Source organism: Henckelia pumila, chromosome 3 (genome assembly GCF_033568475.1).
Source record: "Henckelia pumila isolate YLH828 chromosome 3, ASM3356847v2, whole genome shotgun sequence".
Taxonomy (NCBI): Eukaryota; Viridiplantae; Streptophyta; class Magnoliopsida; order Lamiales; family Gesneriaceae; genus Henckelia; species Henckelia pumila.
This window is the reverse complement of record NC_133122.1, coordinates 150,674,579-150,692,556: the sequence shown is the minus strand read 5'-3', so window position 1 is coordinate 150,692,556 and position 17,978 is coordinate 150,674,579. Positions and strand designations below refer to the sequence as shown.

The 17,978-nt window shown below is 35.4% G+C and overlaps 1 protein-coding gene across 1 annotated transcript; it reads left to right on the top strand.

Annotated features, from left to right (window-relative positions):
- Positions 1 to 6,746: 6,746 nt before the first annotated feature.
- Positions 6,747 to 8,350, top strand: LOC140892069 (cytochrome P450 CYP94D108). The gene has a single exon (XM_073300817.1). It carries the CDS (start codon positions 6,838 to 6,840, stop codon positions 8,332 to 8,334), a length of 1,497 nt encoding a protein of 498 aa, XP_073156918.1. The 5' UTR covers positions 6,747 to 6,837; the 3' UTR covers positions 8,335 to 8,350.
- The last annotated feature ends 9,628 nt before the right edge of the window (positions 8,351 to 17,978 follow it).

Sequence of the window (17,978 nt, the reverse complement as noted above, 5' to 3'; positions counted from 1 at the left end):
GAGCATGTTTTAGATACTTGTATCAAGACTTGTAAATGATCTAGTTGTTATCTTGTTGATGTTTATAGGATTTGAGATTTGATGTAACTCTTTGAGACAACATGATGTATCTTGTTCTTGTTGATATGGCAATGTTTCTTGCATGTTTATGATTATGATTTAAGGCCTTGTAATGGTTTATTCCTATCAATTATCGCATGTTAGAATGCATGTTAGATGTTGCTATGGATTAGATCTTGTATGAGACCTTGTAGGAGATGACCTTGAATGGAAATGCATGAAGAACAGTTTTGACAGCAGCTGAGCACCTTCTTTTTTTTTCTGGTGCAGTGGCCTGCGCACGGGCGAGCTAGTACTTGCGCGCGCGCGAGCCAGCTCTTGATACCTCGGTCTCATTGGACGGCGCGCACGCGAGGGGTGATGCCCGCGCGTGCACAGGGCAATCTATTTTAAAAAAAAAAAATTTATTCTTTTGTTTAGACATTGATTGTTGTCTATTATTATTGATTAATGTTTATTGAGAGATTAGAACTCGGGTCGTCACATTTTTGATCTTTTTGAATCCGATTTTTCAACTTTATAAACTCAAACCAAAATATCTTGACCATGTTTTGACCAATTAAACATGATTAGATAGTTGATTAGCTTAATTTGAAAATCGGGCTACTACATTCTCCCCACCTTAGAAGATTTCGTCCTTGAAATCCAAACTCTGGAAAAAAATTGAAATCATTGAAGGCAAGATCAATACAACACTGTAGTTTTAAAATTACAACCAAACAGCTCAAAGGAAAGTACAATCAAAATAACTCTAGATGCTCAAAATGCATCTGACTCTCCAATTCCCAAGTTGTCTCTCCTCAATGTCTCGACTTTGCCCCTAAACCATGACTAGAGGATGTGCTTGTTCCAAAGCACATTGTCTTTCTTGTCGATAATCCTGAGCGGTTTCTCCACATATGAAAATTCAGGCTCCAACTAAATTTTTGTCGGATGTAGTACATACGACTCATCTGCCATAAACTGACGGAGTAGAAACACGTGGAACACATTGTGGATGCTGGAGAGATACGACAGTAAATCCAAACGATAAGCCACATATCCCACTTTCTCTAGGATCTCAAACGGACTAATGAATCTCAACACTAACTTGCCCTTCAGAACAAATCTCATCACCTTCCAAAAAGGTGAAACTCGCAAGAACAAATGCTCTATAGTGACCCAATTTGAAATCACTAATTAACCAAAGCTTAAAGCATGCAAATCAACTTAAAAGCGGTAATCAGAAAATTCAGCGGAAACTTAGTTAAAACCACTAAAATATTTCGGTAGAATACAACCGATCCAAACAAATATTATAACAACCAATGCTGTTAAACAACCCCATCGAAAGTTAAGCCAAAATCCCAAATACAACGAAAACCTGGTATAGTACAAATCTACCATGCTGTAGCTCAACGACCGCTACCACCGGGTCCGTCCAACCTGAGTCCTATCTCGTGGAATGGGGTGTCCAGAACAAAAAAAAAACCAAGGACATGAGCATAAAAAGATCATTATGAAAGCATGAGTATACAAGTGCTATGAATGCTAATGAAAGTGAAGGGTATCGAAAACATATCATCGATAGAATACTTCTTAGTCAAAGACGTCAAGATATGTAGCACGATGGGCCATCGCATCAGGAGGTGGCTCCCACACTGTAAAACCGTGGACTATCCAAATCCAAAACCATGACATCCATCCATAAAATAACATGAGGCTGAGCGACCCCTCTGCTGAAAGTATCAATGAAACACAGGCTCAACGTGTCAATGCATACATCATAATATTTGTGACATAGTAATGCACATATAATAAATGCCATATAAAACATGCAATAATAGAAAATTTATACTCAACCAGGGTATCTCGGATAGTACGTCCGCACCTCAAGGTAAGCAACCTAGCGATACAAGTCTTCTAGTCCATGCCTATAAGTAGACAATCATTGTATCACTATTTATCCTATAAAAGCCTTAACTAGACTAATATATACTCACTTAGACTAATCTGAGTCTAGTAGTATACCTGCATCCGTCGTTAGCCCACTGATGATGATAGCCCCACAACTCGGGCACAACTCCGCCACAACTCTGGTAGCGCTCCGTAGCCTACTGGCCCTCGAGATAGGAACTTTCGATCTCGCGATCGGAGCTTCTGATCCCACTTCGAAGCTTCCGATCGTTCTCCTCCAACAACGTGTCTTTGATTTGACCACTCGGTTACCGACAGTAGTTCGGAACTACCGATCCTAGTTCGGAGCGTCTGAACTCCCTCTTGTCTAATCACTCAATCAAAGCGCATGCCTTGTCTGGCTGTCACATGATCGGAACTATCGATCTCACATTCGGAACTTCCGAACTGCTCGGACCTTCCAATCAACAATTCTAGCTTCTGAACACGTTCATAACTTCCGATCCTTCTTCGAAACGTCCGATCTGTCCCAAATATTCGAAGTCTTAGAAACCATTTTTTATTGTTCTGAACCAATATTCAACTCCTTAATCTCAAATTAGGATCCTTTAATCATGTTTAAGGAATAGATTAGCTCAAGTAAGAGTCGGGCTACTACATTCTTCCCCACTTAACAAATTTCATCCTCGAAATCCAGACTAGGATAATCAAAACAATTTACACTGCAAACATCTTCATTACAATGTTGTTGTAACAATTACAACTGAAATAGTACAAGATATTACAATCAAAACAATTCTAGATGCTCAGAACGCATACAATTTTATAGCTCCCAAGTCGCTTCTTCGGTGCCTCGACGCTGCCATTGAACCATGACGAGAGGAATGTGTTTTTCCGAAGTACCTTACCCTTCGTGTCAAGGATTTTTAATGGTCTCTCCACGTACGATAGATCATGCTCCATCTGAAAGTCTGTCGGGTGCAGTATGTGAGACTCATCTGCCACATACTGTCGAAGCAAAGAGACGTGGAACACATTGTGGATGTTGGAGAGATATGGTGGTAACGCCAAACAGTAAGCCAAATCTTCAGTCTTCTCTAGAATCTCGAGCGGTCCAATGAATCTAGGCTCTAAGTTGCTCTTTAGACCAAATCTCATTACCTTTCAATAAGGCGATACTCGCATAAAAACATACTCTCCTGCATTAAAATGCAGTGGTCTGCGCTTGGTATTGGCGTAACTATCCTATCTGTCTTGCGATGTCTTGATCTTTTTCTTTATTAACTCCACCTTATCCACAATCTGTTAGATCATTTTCGGTCATTCGACCTGTCGTTCTCCTACCCTCATTCCAAAACAAGGGTTTTCGACAACGACGATCGTAAAACATACAATATTGTGGTTTTTTTCTATATACGTACGTCGTTTTAATATTTTATCTCACATTTTTATTAAAAATAAAAAAATAATATTGAAATATTTAATATATGTAATCATTTAGACATATATTTTACAAAATCGTGGCACATTGTTCAACGGTTTTTCAAAATCGTAGCCACAATATGTGACGGGTTTTATAAAACCGTAGCTCATGTTGCTATGGTTTATAAAAAAAACCGTCGCAAGGATTTGAAACGGTTGAGAAACACCGTAGCAAATTTCATGTTTTGCGTCGCATTAATCCAAAGGTTTTTATTAAACCTTCGCAATACAATGCGACAATCACTTTGGAACGCATTTAAAAAATCGTCGGAAATCCGTAGCAACCATCTTTATTATTTTTTTTTTGTTTTTTAGTGTTAATGGTCATTTGTTCGATTTCTCCTACCAATATTTTCACGGAATAGTCTGTCACACAGAATTTGCCCAGTGCGATTTACGTGATTAGCGTGATTTGCAGCTTATTGAGTTAGTCCGAGGGTTCGTCCAGTGCGCATCGAAAGGTAGTTGCGGCGGGTTCTCACGTCATAAAAAAATAAAATTATTATTATTTTAATAAAATTGGAGTTTATTTAATTAATTTTTATTTTAAAAACATGTATAACTATAATTTATATTATAAATATATTTATACAGAATTTAGTTTCCAAAATTTGGTAATTTTTTTGTCTATTTATATGAAATTTTTAGGTTTTTAAAATTTAAAATATATTATTTATTATATTATATTATATAAACGATAATACGATCCGACCAATTAGATCGTTGTTTTTAAGTAGATCATCATCAATCCAATTATTAAAACATTATATTGCTATTTGTATTTGTATGTATCACTCACCGGAAGTCTGGAACGAAACTTTCACAAATTTAATATTCATTCGAAATTCAAAAATAAAATTTAATGTGGATATAAGCTTGTTTTGCTTTCATAGTTTCATGATTGTTTTCAGCCTTTATTATATTCTGCTAGACGATATATATATCTTACCGGGAACCAAAGTTGTTTGTTTGGATAATAGTTATGTCAATTGAATATCATTAAGCAATATATTACCCATGGAACTTTAAACTAATTAAACTAATTTTACAAGCTATTTCTTTAAATAACTCCATGCTAGACAACAAAGAACAATATTTGAGTTGGTTTTTTCATATTGTTTCAACTAATTTGTGATCTTATTTTATGATATCATATAAGAACTCAAACTAGTTTTCCACATCACAATCCCTTCATGTTAATTTTTTGTAAATACATTACTTTATGTTACCAATGTAATATCAACTATACATGTCATTCGTTAAAGATCAAATACAAACATTTTGTACAAGAACAACGGTAATTGAAAAAAAAAAAAAACCAAATTACCATCAGGAAAACTCAACAATAAATAATACAAAAAGTAACACAAAGAAGTTAACAATTATATCATATTCAAGCAATACAATAAGTAGAAACATGCTCTAAAAAGATGTACACTTCGTAATTATATATAATACGCCACTGAAAAGGATGAAGGATCCAATTATGTTAGTGGAAGGAACACACCCGATGTATGTGTGTGGTATAGCATGTAAAAAAAATAGTCAGTTTTAATTATTTTTAAAAAAAATTAAAAAAATTAACTTGGTTTTTCCTGTGATAATTAACTTTAGAAAATAATCATTTTTAGGAGCAATTTCTTTCTTGATTAGTTTTGAATTAAACAACTAAGAGTGCTTCCTCTTTTTAGGTGGTCACACCAAAGTAGTTAGTGAGGTGTGCTATCTCTTTATAATATAGAGCCAATTTGGATATAAAAATCATTGGCTTAAAAAAGCACTTAAATAAGTCCAGCTTAAAGTGTTTTTATTTTTTTTTTTAAAAAACAAAAGCGGTTTTAGCGTTGGATAAATGTTGATAAAGTAATTTTTTAAATTGAAACAGAAGCAGAAGTCAAAAAGCCAAAATTTTTGACTTTTAAAAAAACACAAATTTGAACTTAAATAAGTGTTTTTTTTAAAATGGCTGAAGTAACCAAACGCCTAAATTTTTAAGAAAAACACTTTTAAAAAAAATAAATGCTTTTTTTGTTGATTTCCGTAACCAAACACATTCATAATATAGAGGTATAGATACTATATATAATATAAGCCAATAGAGAGGAATTTATCAGTTAACTCCATACGAGATGAATCACTAGAAAGGCATTTATATTATGTCACAATATTCCATAATTTTGACCCTAACACTTTCAGTTCGTCTTTGATCATAACCGATAGATTTTAAGTGATTAGCAAATCTAAGAGGAAAAAACACCGTCGAATTTGCTTTTTTATACATCAAAATTAAATAGAGAGAGCAAAACTTTCCCATAAAATAACAAAAATTATGCATGCAATTCCGTAAGGTAAATTGTATTGCGTTTTTTATAATATGGTACAATCAGAGACGTGCATGCTAGTGCTGGATAAAACTAAACCATTAGTAACCCGTTTTAGGTAGTGTTTGCAACCTATAAAAAATAAGTGATTATGGAAATTCTCTTCATTACTTATTTTTAGAGGTTGCAAACACTAATGAAGAAAATCTTCATAATCACTTATTTTTAGAGGTTGCAAATACTACTTTAGTCAGTTAGAAGATCAAGAAGTGTAAAATTATTATTTGTAGAAAATAACAAAATTTTGCTCTTTTCTGGTAAGTCGTCCATTGACGTGCAATATATAGATTTCTTGGTAAAATTCAAGCAATCAAGGTTGTATTAAATTTAGAGGATGAAGTTTAAATCAAACGTAATTTGACACAAATTTTGGGTTTTTACTTTTTAGTATCTTTTGTGAATTTACTTATGCTAATTTTGAGTAATTTGGTTTGAACGGTTGGTTTAGGAAGAATTTTTTGTTTTGTTTTTTTTGTTTTGTTTTTTTTTTCAGAATTAGGAGATTCTATATTTAAATTTTAAATTCATGCCAACTGGTTTAGTAATAAATTTATTTACTCCATCATTTAACTACATTTAAATTCAAATTTAACTCAATTGATTGAGAACCAAATCATCTATGTTAATTAATTTTTTTCATAGATCTAATTAAATAAGAGAGATGTATTTAAAAAAAATTGTTCCATTAGATAATTTTATAAAAAAAATTACATAAAAAATAATATATTTTCACATGTATAAATGTTTTTACATAAAAAGTAATATATTTTGAGAGGGAGAAAGTCGGGTGGTAATATTGATTTTGGAAAGAATGTGAGTGATATTTTGTATTGATTAATATTTCCCAAACAAGGGTCCAAATAAATCCCAAAATATTGTTCCAATATTCATCATAAAAACGAAAGAAAGAAAGAAAAATTATTACGCCAATATTGTCGGCTTTCTGGTGCTGAAATCCACTGATCTTTATATAATATCACCACCCAGTTCGATCCCTTCTCCAATTCTATCCGCAGATATGGTAATCCTCTTTCTTCTCTTCATCTTCTTCATTTCACTCTACTTTTACATATTCTTTTTCCCTGCAAAATCCAAGAAATCAGTGTACGGATTCAGGAGCTACCCGCTAGTCGGTTCTCTGCCGGACTTCCTCCGCAACCGCCACCGCTTCCTAGACTGGAGCACCGAAATACTGTCCAATTGCCCCACCAACTCCGCCGTCTTCTACCGCCCCGGAAAAGTTTACGGCGTCATCCATGCCAACCCGCAACTAGTGGAGCACATGCTGAAATCCCACTTCGACAACTACCCAAAAGGCGTACGATTCAGAAGCCTTCTCGAAGATTTCCTAGGAGGTGGCATCTTCAACAGGGATGGGGAATTGTGGAGGATTCAGCGCAAAACGGCGAGTTACGAGTTTAATACGAAATCCCTCCGGAATTTCGTCATGGAAAACGTAACCGTGGAGTTGCGGAAGCGTTTGGTCCCGATTCTTGAAACGGCGGCGGCGGAGGAGAGGGTTCTGGATGCGCAAGACATTCTCGAAAGATTTGCGTTTGATAACATCTGTAAACTTGCGTTTAATGTTGATCCAGGTTGTCTGGGCGGAGATGGAAACACGGGTGGCGAATTCATGCAGGCGTTTGAGGATGCTGCCACGCTCAGTTCCGGTAGATTCATGTATGCTCTGCCGAGATTATATGTAATTAAGAAGTTTTTCAATCTGGGATCGGAGAGAAAATTGAAAAAATCTATTGCTACTGTTTATGATTTTGCTGATAAGATAATTAGTACGAGAATGGAGGAGAAATCTGAGAAGAAAGATGAGGATTTGTTGTCAAGATTCATAGGAAATGGCGAGAATTCTGTTGGGTATTTGAGGGATATTGTTATTAGCTTCATTTTAGCCGGCAGGGACACTACATCATCAGCTCTTTCTTGGTTCTTTTGGTTGCTATCTTCAAAACCAGATGTAGAGGAAACAATCATTCATGAACTAGATAAAATTCGACGGCAGAGCGGGAAGAAAATCGGCGATATGTTCACATTCGACGAATTGCGTGAAATGCACTATCTCCAAGCATCCATTTCAGAAGCAATGAGGCTCTATCCGCCGGTGCCTATCGACACAAAAGCTTGCAATGAAGATGATATTTTGCCCGATGGCACGTTTATTGGCAAAGATTGGTTCATTTCATACCACACGTATGCTATGGGGAGGATGGAGAGTATATGGGGCCAAGATTGCTGTGAGTATAAGCCAGAAAGGTGGATTGAGAATGGGATTTGTAAGCAAGAAAGTCCCTTTAAGTTTCCGGTTTTCCACGCGGGTCCCCGAATGTGTTTAGGGAAAGATATGGCCTATATTCAGATGAAATCCATAGCTGCCTCTGTGTTGGAAAGATTTGCAATACAAGTGTTGATGGAGAAAGGTAAGTGCCCCGAGCATTTGCTGTCTCTGACTCTAAGAATGAAGGGTGGTTTGCCGGTTAAAGTGAAGAAGAGGATAGTGTGAACATAAATAAGTTAAAGTTTTTTTTTCGATATATAAATAAATAATTTAAGTTAGAAATTCTCTAGTGGGATATTAGTTTATGTAGATGTGGCTGTATTTGTCGATGAATCCTGTGTCTTTTTAGAGCTTTATTTTTCGATATTTGTGTGTTTCTTGTATAAGTTCGATTATCTTGATCAAGACTTCCTGGACTTTTGTGAACATGAATCTTTCACAATTATTATAGCTCTCAAAGAAGAGTTATGTTCGAAATTATAAAATTATCGTAAATGCATGTTAACTCGAAAGATTATTTGAAATTATAAAATTATCGTAAATGCACGTTAGCTCGGAAGATTATCTGGAAAATGAAATTGGTATCTGCGGCATTTTTCTTCGAAAATAGAGTTGTTTTTTTTCTTAGAACTGCACTCATCCATTCGGTAACCCATAGTCGGGGTAATGTCGATGCTAGCGTGGAGGCAATTCATTGGCCAAATCATTTGGATCTCACATAAATCATATAGGGCCCACATCATTTGGGCCAATGAAGGCCTGACACGCTCACAGGGGCATAAACGAGTTGGTAAAGCCTGAGGTAATGTGGGAAAAAATTTCGTAGCGTTGCGGGTTCGATCCTTGTGTGGAACATATTTTCTGCTAAAATATTGTGGGAGTATGCTCTGGAGAGTGGTCATGTTGCTCCATCCTTCAGGTCACTGCCGCTCGTGTACATCCCTCGATTTAACACATGCATAGTCAATGAACCTCTTACTCATGTGGAATAGGGTCCCTTTCAAAATCAACCCTTTTTTTATGAAGATCTGACACGCTGCACACAGGGTACTACCCAGTGAAGCCCAAAAGGTGGGCACCTCAGGCACAATCTTAGAAGTGGCCCAAAATATTTTTTTATTTAGCTATGGATTAATTAGATTTACGAATCAATTTAATTTGTATAGCTAACAAAGAAAAGCACGTAGAAATTCTTTTTAATTTACTTTAATCCGTCCAATTGATTGAGATTTTTTTGGTAAAAAGATTCCTTTATGTAGGATTAAGCTCTTTCTGTTTTACTAAATTATAGTTGGTGGTAAGAGTTTAAATTTAATATTGTAAACTGTATTTATAGCATCTCAAATTCCATATGGCTATTGCTCTATTATTAGACGAGAATGTTGCACTCCAAATCCTCTCCAATATATAAGTGATCTCATTGCAATTAAAGAGAGAGGAATACGTGACCTTGGTTCCAATATAATCGTAGACCTGGTCACGGTCCGGGTTGGACCCGCGGATTCAGGGTTGGTGTTTTACCAACCCTTAACCGGCTCGCCCATGGCCGGTTTCGGTCCGGATTGGTGAACCGGCGGTTTCGGTTCGGTTAATCGACGGGTCCGAGTCCGAGTCAACCCTTATAATTTAAAAAAAAAAATTGCACCATTTTTTTAAATGCGCATGGGTGGCGCGCTCGCGCCTAGCACCTGCGCGGCTGCTGCGCATTATTTTCTGCGAAGCAGCCGCGCGGCCCCCCAAATGAGAGGCGCGGTCGTGCCTCCTGGGCGCTAATCTGATTTTTGCTATTCAAAATTTTTTTAATATTTTTTGTAATACATATTCTTTAAATAAATTCAATCAAATAGTTCATATCTCTATAACAAATATATATTACATTTATTAAATAAATATATATATATATATATATATTAGAATTTCAATATCTATTACATTTTATTCTGATTCACTCGCATTTCCTCCCGCCGTAGTTCCGGATGTTCCTTCGGTATCATCTTGGTCTTCTTCATCACTTTGAATATGTTGTGTTCGAGTAGCGGATTTTGACCAATCATTGAGCAAACATTGGGCTTCCAAATTTTCCGACCTTAAGATAGAACGTCTCTCGTCCAATGTATTTCCTCCAATACTAAATGCTTGCTCCACTGCAACTGTTGAAACCAGACAAGCTAGAATTTCTTTTGCCAATATAGACAAAATTGAATATATTTGTGTTTTTGCGACCACCATATTTGATGTTATATTCATTATAAATATCAAGTAAATGACTTTTAATATTAAACAAAATCAATGAGATAGAAAGAATCGTTTCCGCAATAGGCTCCAAAGATTCATAATATAATGTTAACATGTCTCTTAAGCATCTAATTTAAGTTTAGGATCTAAAACAAAAGCAAATAAAAAAATTTCAGGAATGACCGAAAAATATTTTTCCCATTTTGCTTTCATGACGAGAATACATTGAGATAAAGCACTATCATTAGATTTAACATGTTCATGAAAGACACAAGCAATGTTGCAACAATGTGTTAAAACTAAATGTGAAGTAGGATAATAAACACTGGATAATTGGTCACTAGCATCATTAAAAACTTTTAAAATTTCACAAATACTAGTGCATATGTTCCATTGATTTTAAAACAAATAAATATCACGAGCTTGAATAAATTGATGAAAAAATGTACAAAATAAATTTTTATATTCAAAAGAGGATAATAACAATTTATATGTTGAATTCCAACGAGTTGGAACATCTCGTGCAAACCGCTTAGGTTTCATACCATTTACTCTACAAAATTTTCTCCATTGCTTCATAACTTGGGGATGCGTCCATAAATAATGAATAGCGTTCCTAATTGGTTGAATATGTATGCCTAAAATTTTTAGCTCATCTTGAACACACAAATTTAAAATATGACATGTACATCTAATATGAAAAAATTTGTCACCTAGTGATAATTTACATACTTCAATAAGCTCACTAATACTAGAAGTATTTGCACTAGCATTATTAAAAGACATTGAAAAAACTTTGGTAGTTAGACCATATTATTCTAAAATAACAAATATAAGTTGAGAAATATTTTGTGTCGTGTGTGATTCGTTGAAACATCTATATGCAAGCAACCTTTTTTGAATGTTCCAATTATTATCAATCCAATGACATGTAATACACATATATGAACAACTTTGCCAATGATCACTCCATCGGAACACAAAGAAACTTTATTATTCAAACTATAAAATTTCTTAATTAATTCTTTCTTTTGATCGACGACTAACTTTTTCATTGTGCGTTTGAGACTATTTCTTGGAATACGTCTAATAAAAGGATTTGCACTTGTAGAAAGCCAATTTTCAAAAGATAATTTATCGCTAAAGCTAAAAGAAAGTTGTTCAACCGCACAAAATTTAGTCGTTTCTTCTCTAAATCTAGCTTCGTTATATTTAAATAGTTGAGATTCATTACCCGATTGAGAAGAGAATGCCGGAATTTGAGTTTGAGCACGATCAATCCCAATTTTCACCGGATGATTTTTCTCGATATGCCGCGTCAAAGTTCCATAACCACCTCCTTGTTTAAATTTGTAACATTTTGAACAATATTTGCATTTGGTTTGCAAATCATCGGAGGGAAGCGTCACCTTGTCGAAATGTTTGATGAAGATATCGGATGTCAAGCGAGGCACCGCTCGAATTTGTCTTTGAGAGGCCGCCGGATCGTTCATACTTTCTTGACTTACATGATGACGTGGTGGTTGTTCAACTTGTTGTCTTTGTTGCGCCTCTTGTCTAATTTCTTGAATTTCATCATCGAAATATTCAAGATCAAAGCCATCGACATTGAATTGAGGATACTCGACCTCGGGTGGTACGATTCTCTTTTCCTTTCCTTTTCTTTTGTCACCCCTACGACTTGATCCCGCTTCGGACATTTGTAATTGTATGAATATGAAAATAAATCAACAATTGACAATAAACCAATAATCAAAAATTGATATTTTTGATAATCCAAGAAATTAAAAGGAATTAAGAATGGAGAGAATTAAGAGAGAATTGTGTAAACAAAATGAAAGGGGACTTGGGGGTATTTATAGATAAAAAGTAAAAAAATTTTTAAAAAAACCGACAACCTGGCGGGTCGACCCACCGGGTAGGCCGGGTTTTAACAGCAATGAAATCGTGGTCGTTGATCTCCAAAGGCCACAAAATCGTGGCCATTGAATGATCCAACGGCCACAAGATTGTGGCCGTTGGATCATCTGGCCATCTGGGCGCCCATTTGGGCACCAAGTGTCCAATCCGGCGGGTCAGACCCGTGCAACCCGGCGGGTTTCCAGTTTTGGAAAGGGAAAATCGGGACCCAATTCCGTGTTGGACCCGTTGACCCGGTTAACCGGCCCGTTGACCACTGGATGGGTCCAGGTCCGGTTCTGGGTCCAACACGGCTCTTGGCCAGGTCTATATAATCATTGTTTTAACGAAATTATAGCTACCGGTAACATAGCTCGAATCTTTTAAATCGTACAATAGTTCAAATGTCATGTATTGATTTCTCTCTTACCAGACAATTGTTATAACCTGTCAACACGTATGGTTTTCCTACTTTTTGCAAGTACCATTCTCATTCTTCAAAATGATTGAATTAAATTATTAGTCTATTAACTAATTCAAATACTCGTAATGATCCAATGGGGATGATTTTAATATTACAATTAATATTTTATATTCGTCGACCTTTAAACGTTCATGTCAGTTTAATATATGCATGAGCAATCACAATTTAATTAGATTACCATATAAAAATAATTTATTCAATGAGTTTTTCAAGGATCGAAAAATTGGCATGTTATTATCATTTCAAATGATGGATGGCCATACATGAAAATTTTAATTCTAATTAAATATTGTTGGGTACGTAAGAATGGCCCAAAGATATTGATATGTAATATGTTAGGGCCTCACATACAGCACACGAAGCTCCAACCCAAAGATCGTGTGTACAGCTGTTTCAAACACGAAAAGTTCAAGAACGCATAAGAAGATCATGAAACCTGATTGGATTGTTCTTTTTTGTTGAAGTGTGCTTCTATCAGATTGAATGAGAATAGAGAAGAGATAAGATCGAAGTGTACAGATCAGATGAGTTCAGTGATCAGATGAGTTCATGGTCAGATCAAATACTGGGATCAGATCAAAGTTAATGGTCAGATGAGTCTTCGGATAAGTTCAAGAAGATCGATTGCTCGAGTACTAGGAATTGGTTAGAAGTCAGATGAATTTTCCGTAAAGCTGGAGTGAAGCTTGGAGGCAGATCAATGTACTAGAGCAGATCAGACGGAACGGAAGTGAGAAGACTTATCGAGTTGGACCATGTTGACCTTGAAATTGGGCCGTAAGTTTTTGTTGACCTAAAGCCCAAGAATAAAGTAGGTGTAATTATCTATATATATACAGATTATAGATACGCCAACCGATATAACAGAAAATCAAATTCTTCAACCTCCAGAAAATATTTGAGGGAGAAGAAAAGAGAGATTTCAGAGAAGAAAACTGGGGTGCAGATTGTGACGGGAGAATTCAAGGATAACAAGCTTGAATTGTGTCTGTATCTAGCGTTAGAGTTTTCTGGTCTGTCTCTGTAATAAGCTCTGGTTTTGAGATTGGATTTCTTATGTTCGTGATTAATAAAAGTGTTGTGTTGCTCTCCCGTGGACGTAGGCAAATTCTTTGCCGAACCACGTAAATATTTGTGTTGTTTAAATCGCTTTCGCGTGCGTTGGTGTTTGATTTGAGTTGTGTGTTATTATTCATCTGGGATTGAGTTATTGTTCTTGTTGCTATGTTCGCATGGCGAATTCTCGGAATATTGAATTTACTTTAATTGATTCCTAACAAGTGGCGTCGTCCGTGGAAAACTAAACAAAGATAGTGGGATCAATGAAATTTGATATTGAGAAGTTTACGGGCAAGAACGATTTCTCGCTCTGGAGAATTAAGATCCGAGCAATCCTGATACAGTAAGGATTGGTGGAAGAACTTAAGAATAAGGAGGAGATGTCTGATGATATCAAGAACAAGGATGAATTGCTCGAGAAAAAGCACACAGTGTGATTATTCTTTGTCTGGGTGATAGACCTCTTCGAGAGGTGGCGAGAGAAGAATCTGCTATTGCTGTGTGGCTTAAGCTTGAGAATCTATACATGATGAAATCCCTGGCTAACCGTCTGTACATGAAACAGATGTTGTATTCCTTTGTGATCAAGGATGATAAGAACATTGAAAATCAGATCGAAGAATTCACCAAGATATTGGATGACTTGGATAATATTGAAGTAAAGCTTGAGGATGAAGATCGGGCTTTGATGTGATGATATTTTACTATATTTATGTGTGTTAATTGGTGTGATTAGAAGAGTTTGCATTGATTAAATTCATTGTATAGTTACTAATGAATGTTTTTTGTTTGATTTAGGAAAAGAGAATAATGGAGCTAAAGATGGAAGAAAAGAGCCGAGATAAGAGAAGAATTACGAAGCAGCAATGGTCAAAAAAATTATTTTTAATTTTAAAGAAATCCAAATCTAATATCCACCATTCAAAATTAAATTCAAGAGGTTTTGAAGCAGCTGTCCAAATTTTAGCTCAATCCGACGGCTAGATCTCTGGATATGTATTTTTTAAAATCGCTGCTCGCTGGAAAAAAAGCTGCTCGCTTGATCCGAAAAGTTTAACCGATAGATCGGTACCAAGAATTGTGAAAACATAAGGATGACAAAAGTATGCTCGCTCGATCGGTTAATTTTTACCGATCGAGCAAGATATCGGGCGCAGGAAAAAAAATAAAAATTTGAAAATTTAAAACTCTTATTTTGCGGGCTTTATTTCGTGGGCTTTCAAGGCCATTTAAATAGGATCTTGAGACGCAAAAGAGGGGATTATCATCAGAGGCAGAGAGGAGACGGCTGAAGACGGAAGAACACGCTTAGGCTAAGTTTTATCTTTCTTGTTCTTAGATTTTATTCTTCAAGGTTTTAATACTTGGTTGAGGAAGACGAACCCTTGATTTTATTTATTCGTGAGATTCTATTTTTCATTGTTTGATTTATTTGAGTATCAAGAGTTATTCTGAATTGATTATATGCTTGTGTGTTTGATTATTAGATTGATCACCTGATAATTCTCTCATACAAACTATAGCTAAATTAGAATTCAAATACGTAATTGTTTGAATAAACTAATTTGCGAAGCAACTGCGTTTAATATTTTCTGCTGTTGAATTTGTTAAATCGTAGGAACAACTATTGACTAGATTAAATACAATCACTGGTATTTGTGTTGTCTAGATTCATCAGTTTCACTCATATGAATGATACCTTAGATTTAAATCTAGATCGCTGGTATTTGGGTTGATTTATTGGTAAGGTTAATCTAGAACGCTGGTGTCTAATTAACTAAGATTAAGGTGGAATAGGAATTAGATTTTCAATGGTGAATATTCAATGAGATTTAATTATTTTTAGAGAATCGATGATCAAGTGAATAGTTTCAAGGATGTAGTCGTTCGATACCAAGACTTGTTTTTAATTGATTTCTCTAGTTTAATTTGATTTTGCATGTTAATTGTTTTAAATTCCAAATCCCCTTTTATTTATTTCCAGTATTTTTAAGAACACAAATAAATCTCACTTTCCTCGTGGGAACGAACCCTACTCTCACTGCTATATAATTTATTTATCCGATTTGAGTCGGGTAATTTGGGAGCGACACGACTAAGCGCAACCAGGCTTTGATACTTCTGAATGCACTTTCAAAAGCAGATGAAAATTTCAGAGATGCTTTGCTATATGGAAGAGAACAGACGATAACATTGGAAGAAGTTATGTCTGCTATTCAATCTAAGGAACTTCAGAAAAAGTCAAATATAAACACTGAATCATATGGAGAGGGTCTTACGGTGATAAGTGCATTTTGTGTGCATTATTTTATGTCTATTTCGCATGCATTCATATGGTTTCATGTGTGTTTTTATATGTTTTATTTGTAATTAATCTCATGCATGAGCATTTCACTCTCTGGGTTAATTTTGTAGGAAAATAGGTTTATGAAGAATGAATTACGGAGCAGCCTTGATCAAAAATTAAAATTTAACTTTTGGTAGCTCCAAATCGAATCTTACTATCCAAATTAAATTTCAAGATGTTTTAAAGATGTTGTCAAAATTTCAGCTCAATCCGACGGTTAGAACTCACGTTATGATTTTTTCAAGATAACTGCGCGCTGAAAACTGGAGGCAGAAATTTTCAAGCCATGGCGTGATTTTTCCTGCGCCGTGGCGTGAACCGAGGATTTTGAAGAAGTGAAAACAGAACTTTTCATGCTATGGCGTGACTTTTCTGCGCCATGGCGCGACGCAGACTGAAAAAACATTAATTTTCTAACATTAAAAGTTGCGATTTTTTGGGGCTTTATTGGATGGGCTTTCAACCACATATAAAAGGGGACATATCAGACGTGAGAAAGGGTTCCGAAGTTCCACACATCAGAAACGCAAGGGAGGAGGCGGCCATCCAAGGAGAAGAACGTGAAGAGGGAGGAAACTTGAAGAACTCAAGAATCGCAACACTAGTTTTCTCTTCTTTCTTTTATATTTGTTGGGATTTAGGGGATCCTACCCCCAAAACTTTGTTTTGATTTCTTTTTTAAGATTAAATTTGGTTTTTATGCATTCTTGATTATATTACTGTTTTTATTGATTATTTGGAGATTGATCAACTTCGAATTGATTTTATGTGTTATAATTGATACTGAAAGGAGATTTTATAACATGATAGGGTAATATAGTCCATGGATCTACAACTTACATAGACATATGAGGTTGGATACATGTTGATAGTCATAGTCCAATAGGTCAAAAGCTAGAGGATTCCACAAATCGTAATGCAATTGCAATTGTTAAATAACACAAGGACACTTGGTTATTGCAATTTGTTAATTAGGTTAATATAACTCGACATAGTATATTGATAGATTAGGGAATTCCGTCAAAACATGACTTGAGAACTGAATTTCAATCATTAGAGAAGAAAAAAGGGTAGGTGAACCGAGATCCTAACAATCGTTTATTTATTTTTTGAATTTAATTTTATTATTTTGTTTTTTTTCCATCTTTTATTTTAGTTTATTAATTTATTATCATGTTATCTTAATTAACTAAAGAATAATACTTGAGTAATTTTGTTAGACATCAATCTCTGTGGGACGATACTCGTACTTTGTACACTATATTATTACTTGACTCGTGCACTTGCGATATATTCGAGCTTAATTGATATATATATTTAGGTTGATTTTCAGTGGTAGTATTTGCTCGATCAAGTTTTTGGCGCCGTTGCCGGGGATTGAAATAGACAAATTTTACTTTTTGTTATTTTCTTTAGTTAATTTCTTTTTTTATTTATTCTATTTTATTCCTGCGTGATCTATCGTTGTATATTCTATTCTTGCAGGAATTCATCTGGCGTAATACTTTGAGATGATCCATCGACAAGTATTCACGAGTTTTTTACCCAACAACATGGAGAGCCAACAGAGATTTTTTCTTCCCATGTTTACCAGCTGTTATGGGGTGTTGTGGAGGTGACGAGTTTAAACCACATTTATCTGGCCAAGCTTGAGGGCACATGGAACAAACACCCATTGGTGGTGTCATATGACACTTACTTTGGGCGTCAACCGCTCTTTGATGAGTGCTTCTGAGGATCGAGCCAAGGACTGAAAATCAGGCGCTACTTGGGAGGCAACCCAAGAATTCTAATTCTTTCTGTTTTGTTTATTTAATTTCAGTTTTTTATCTAGTGTCGTTTCGT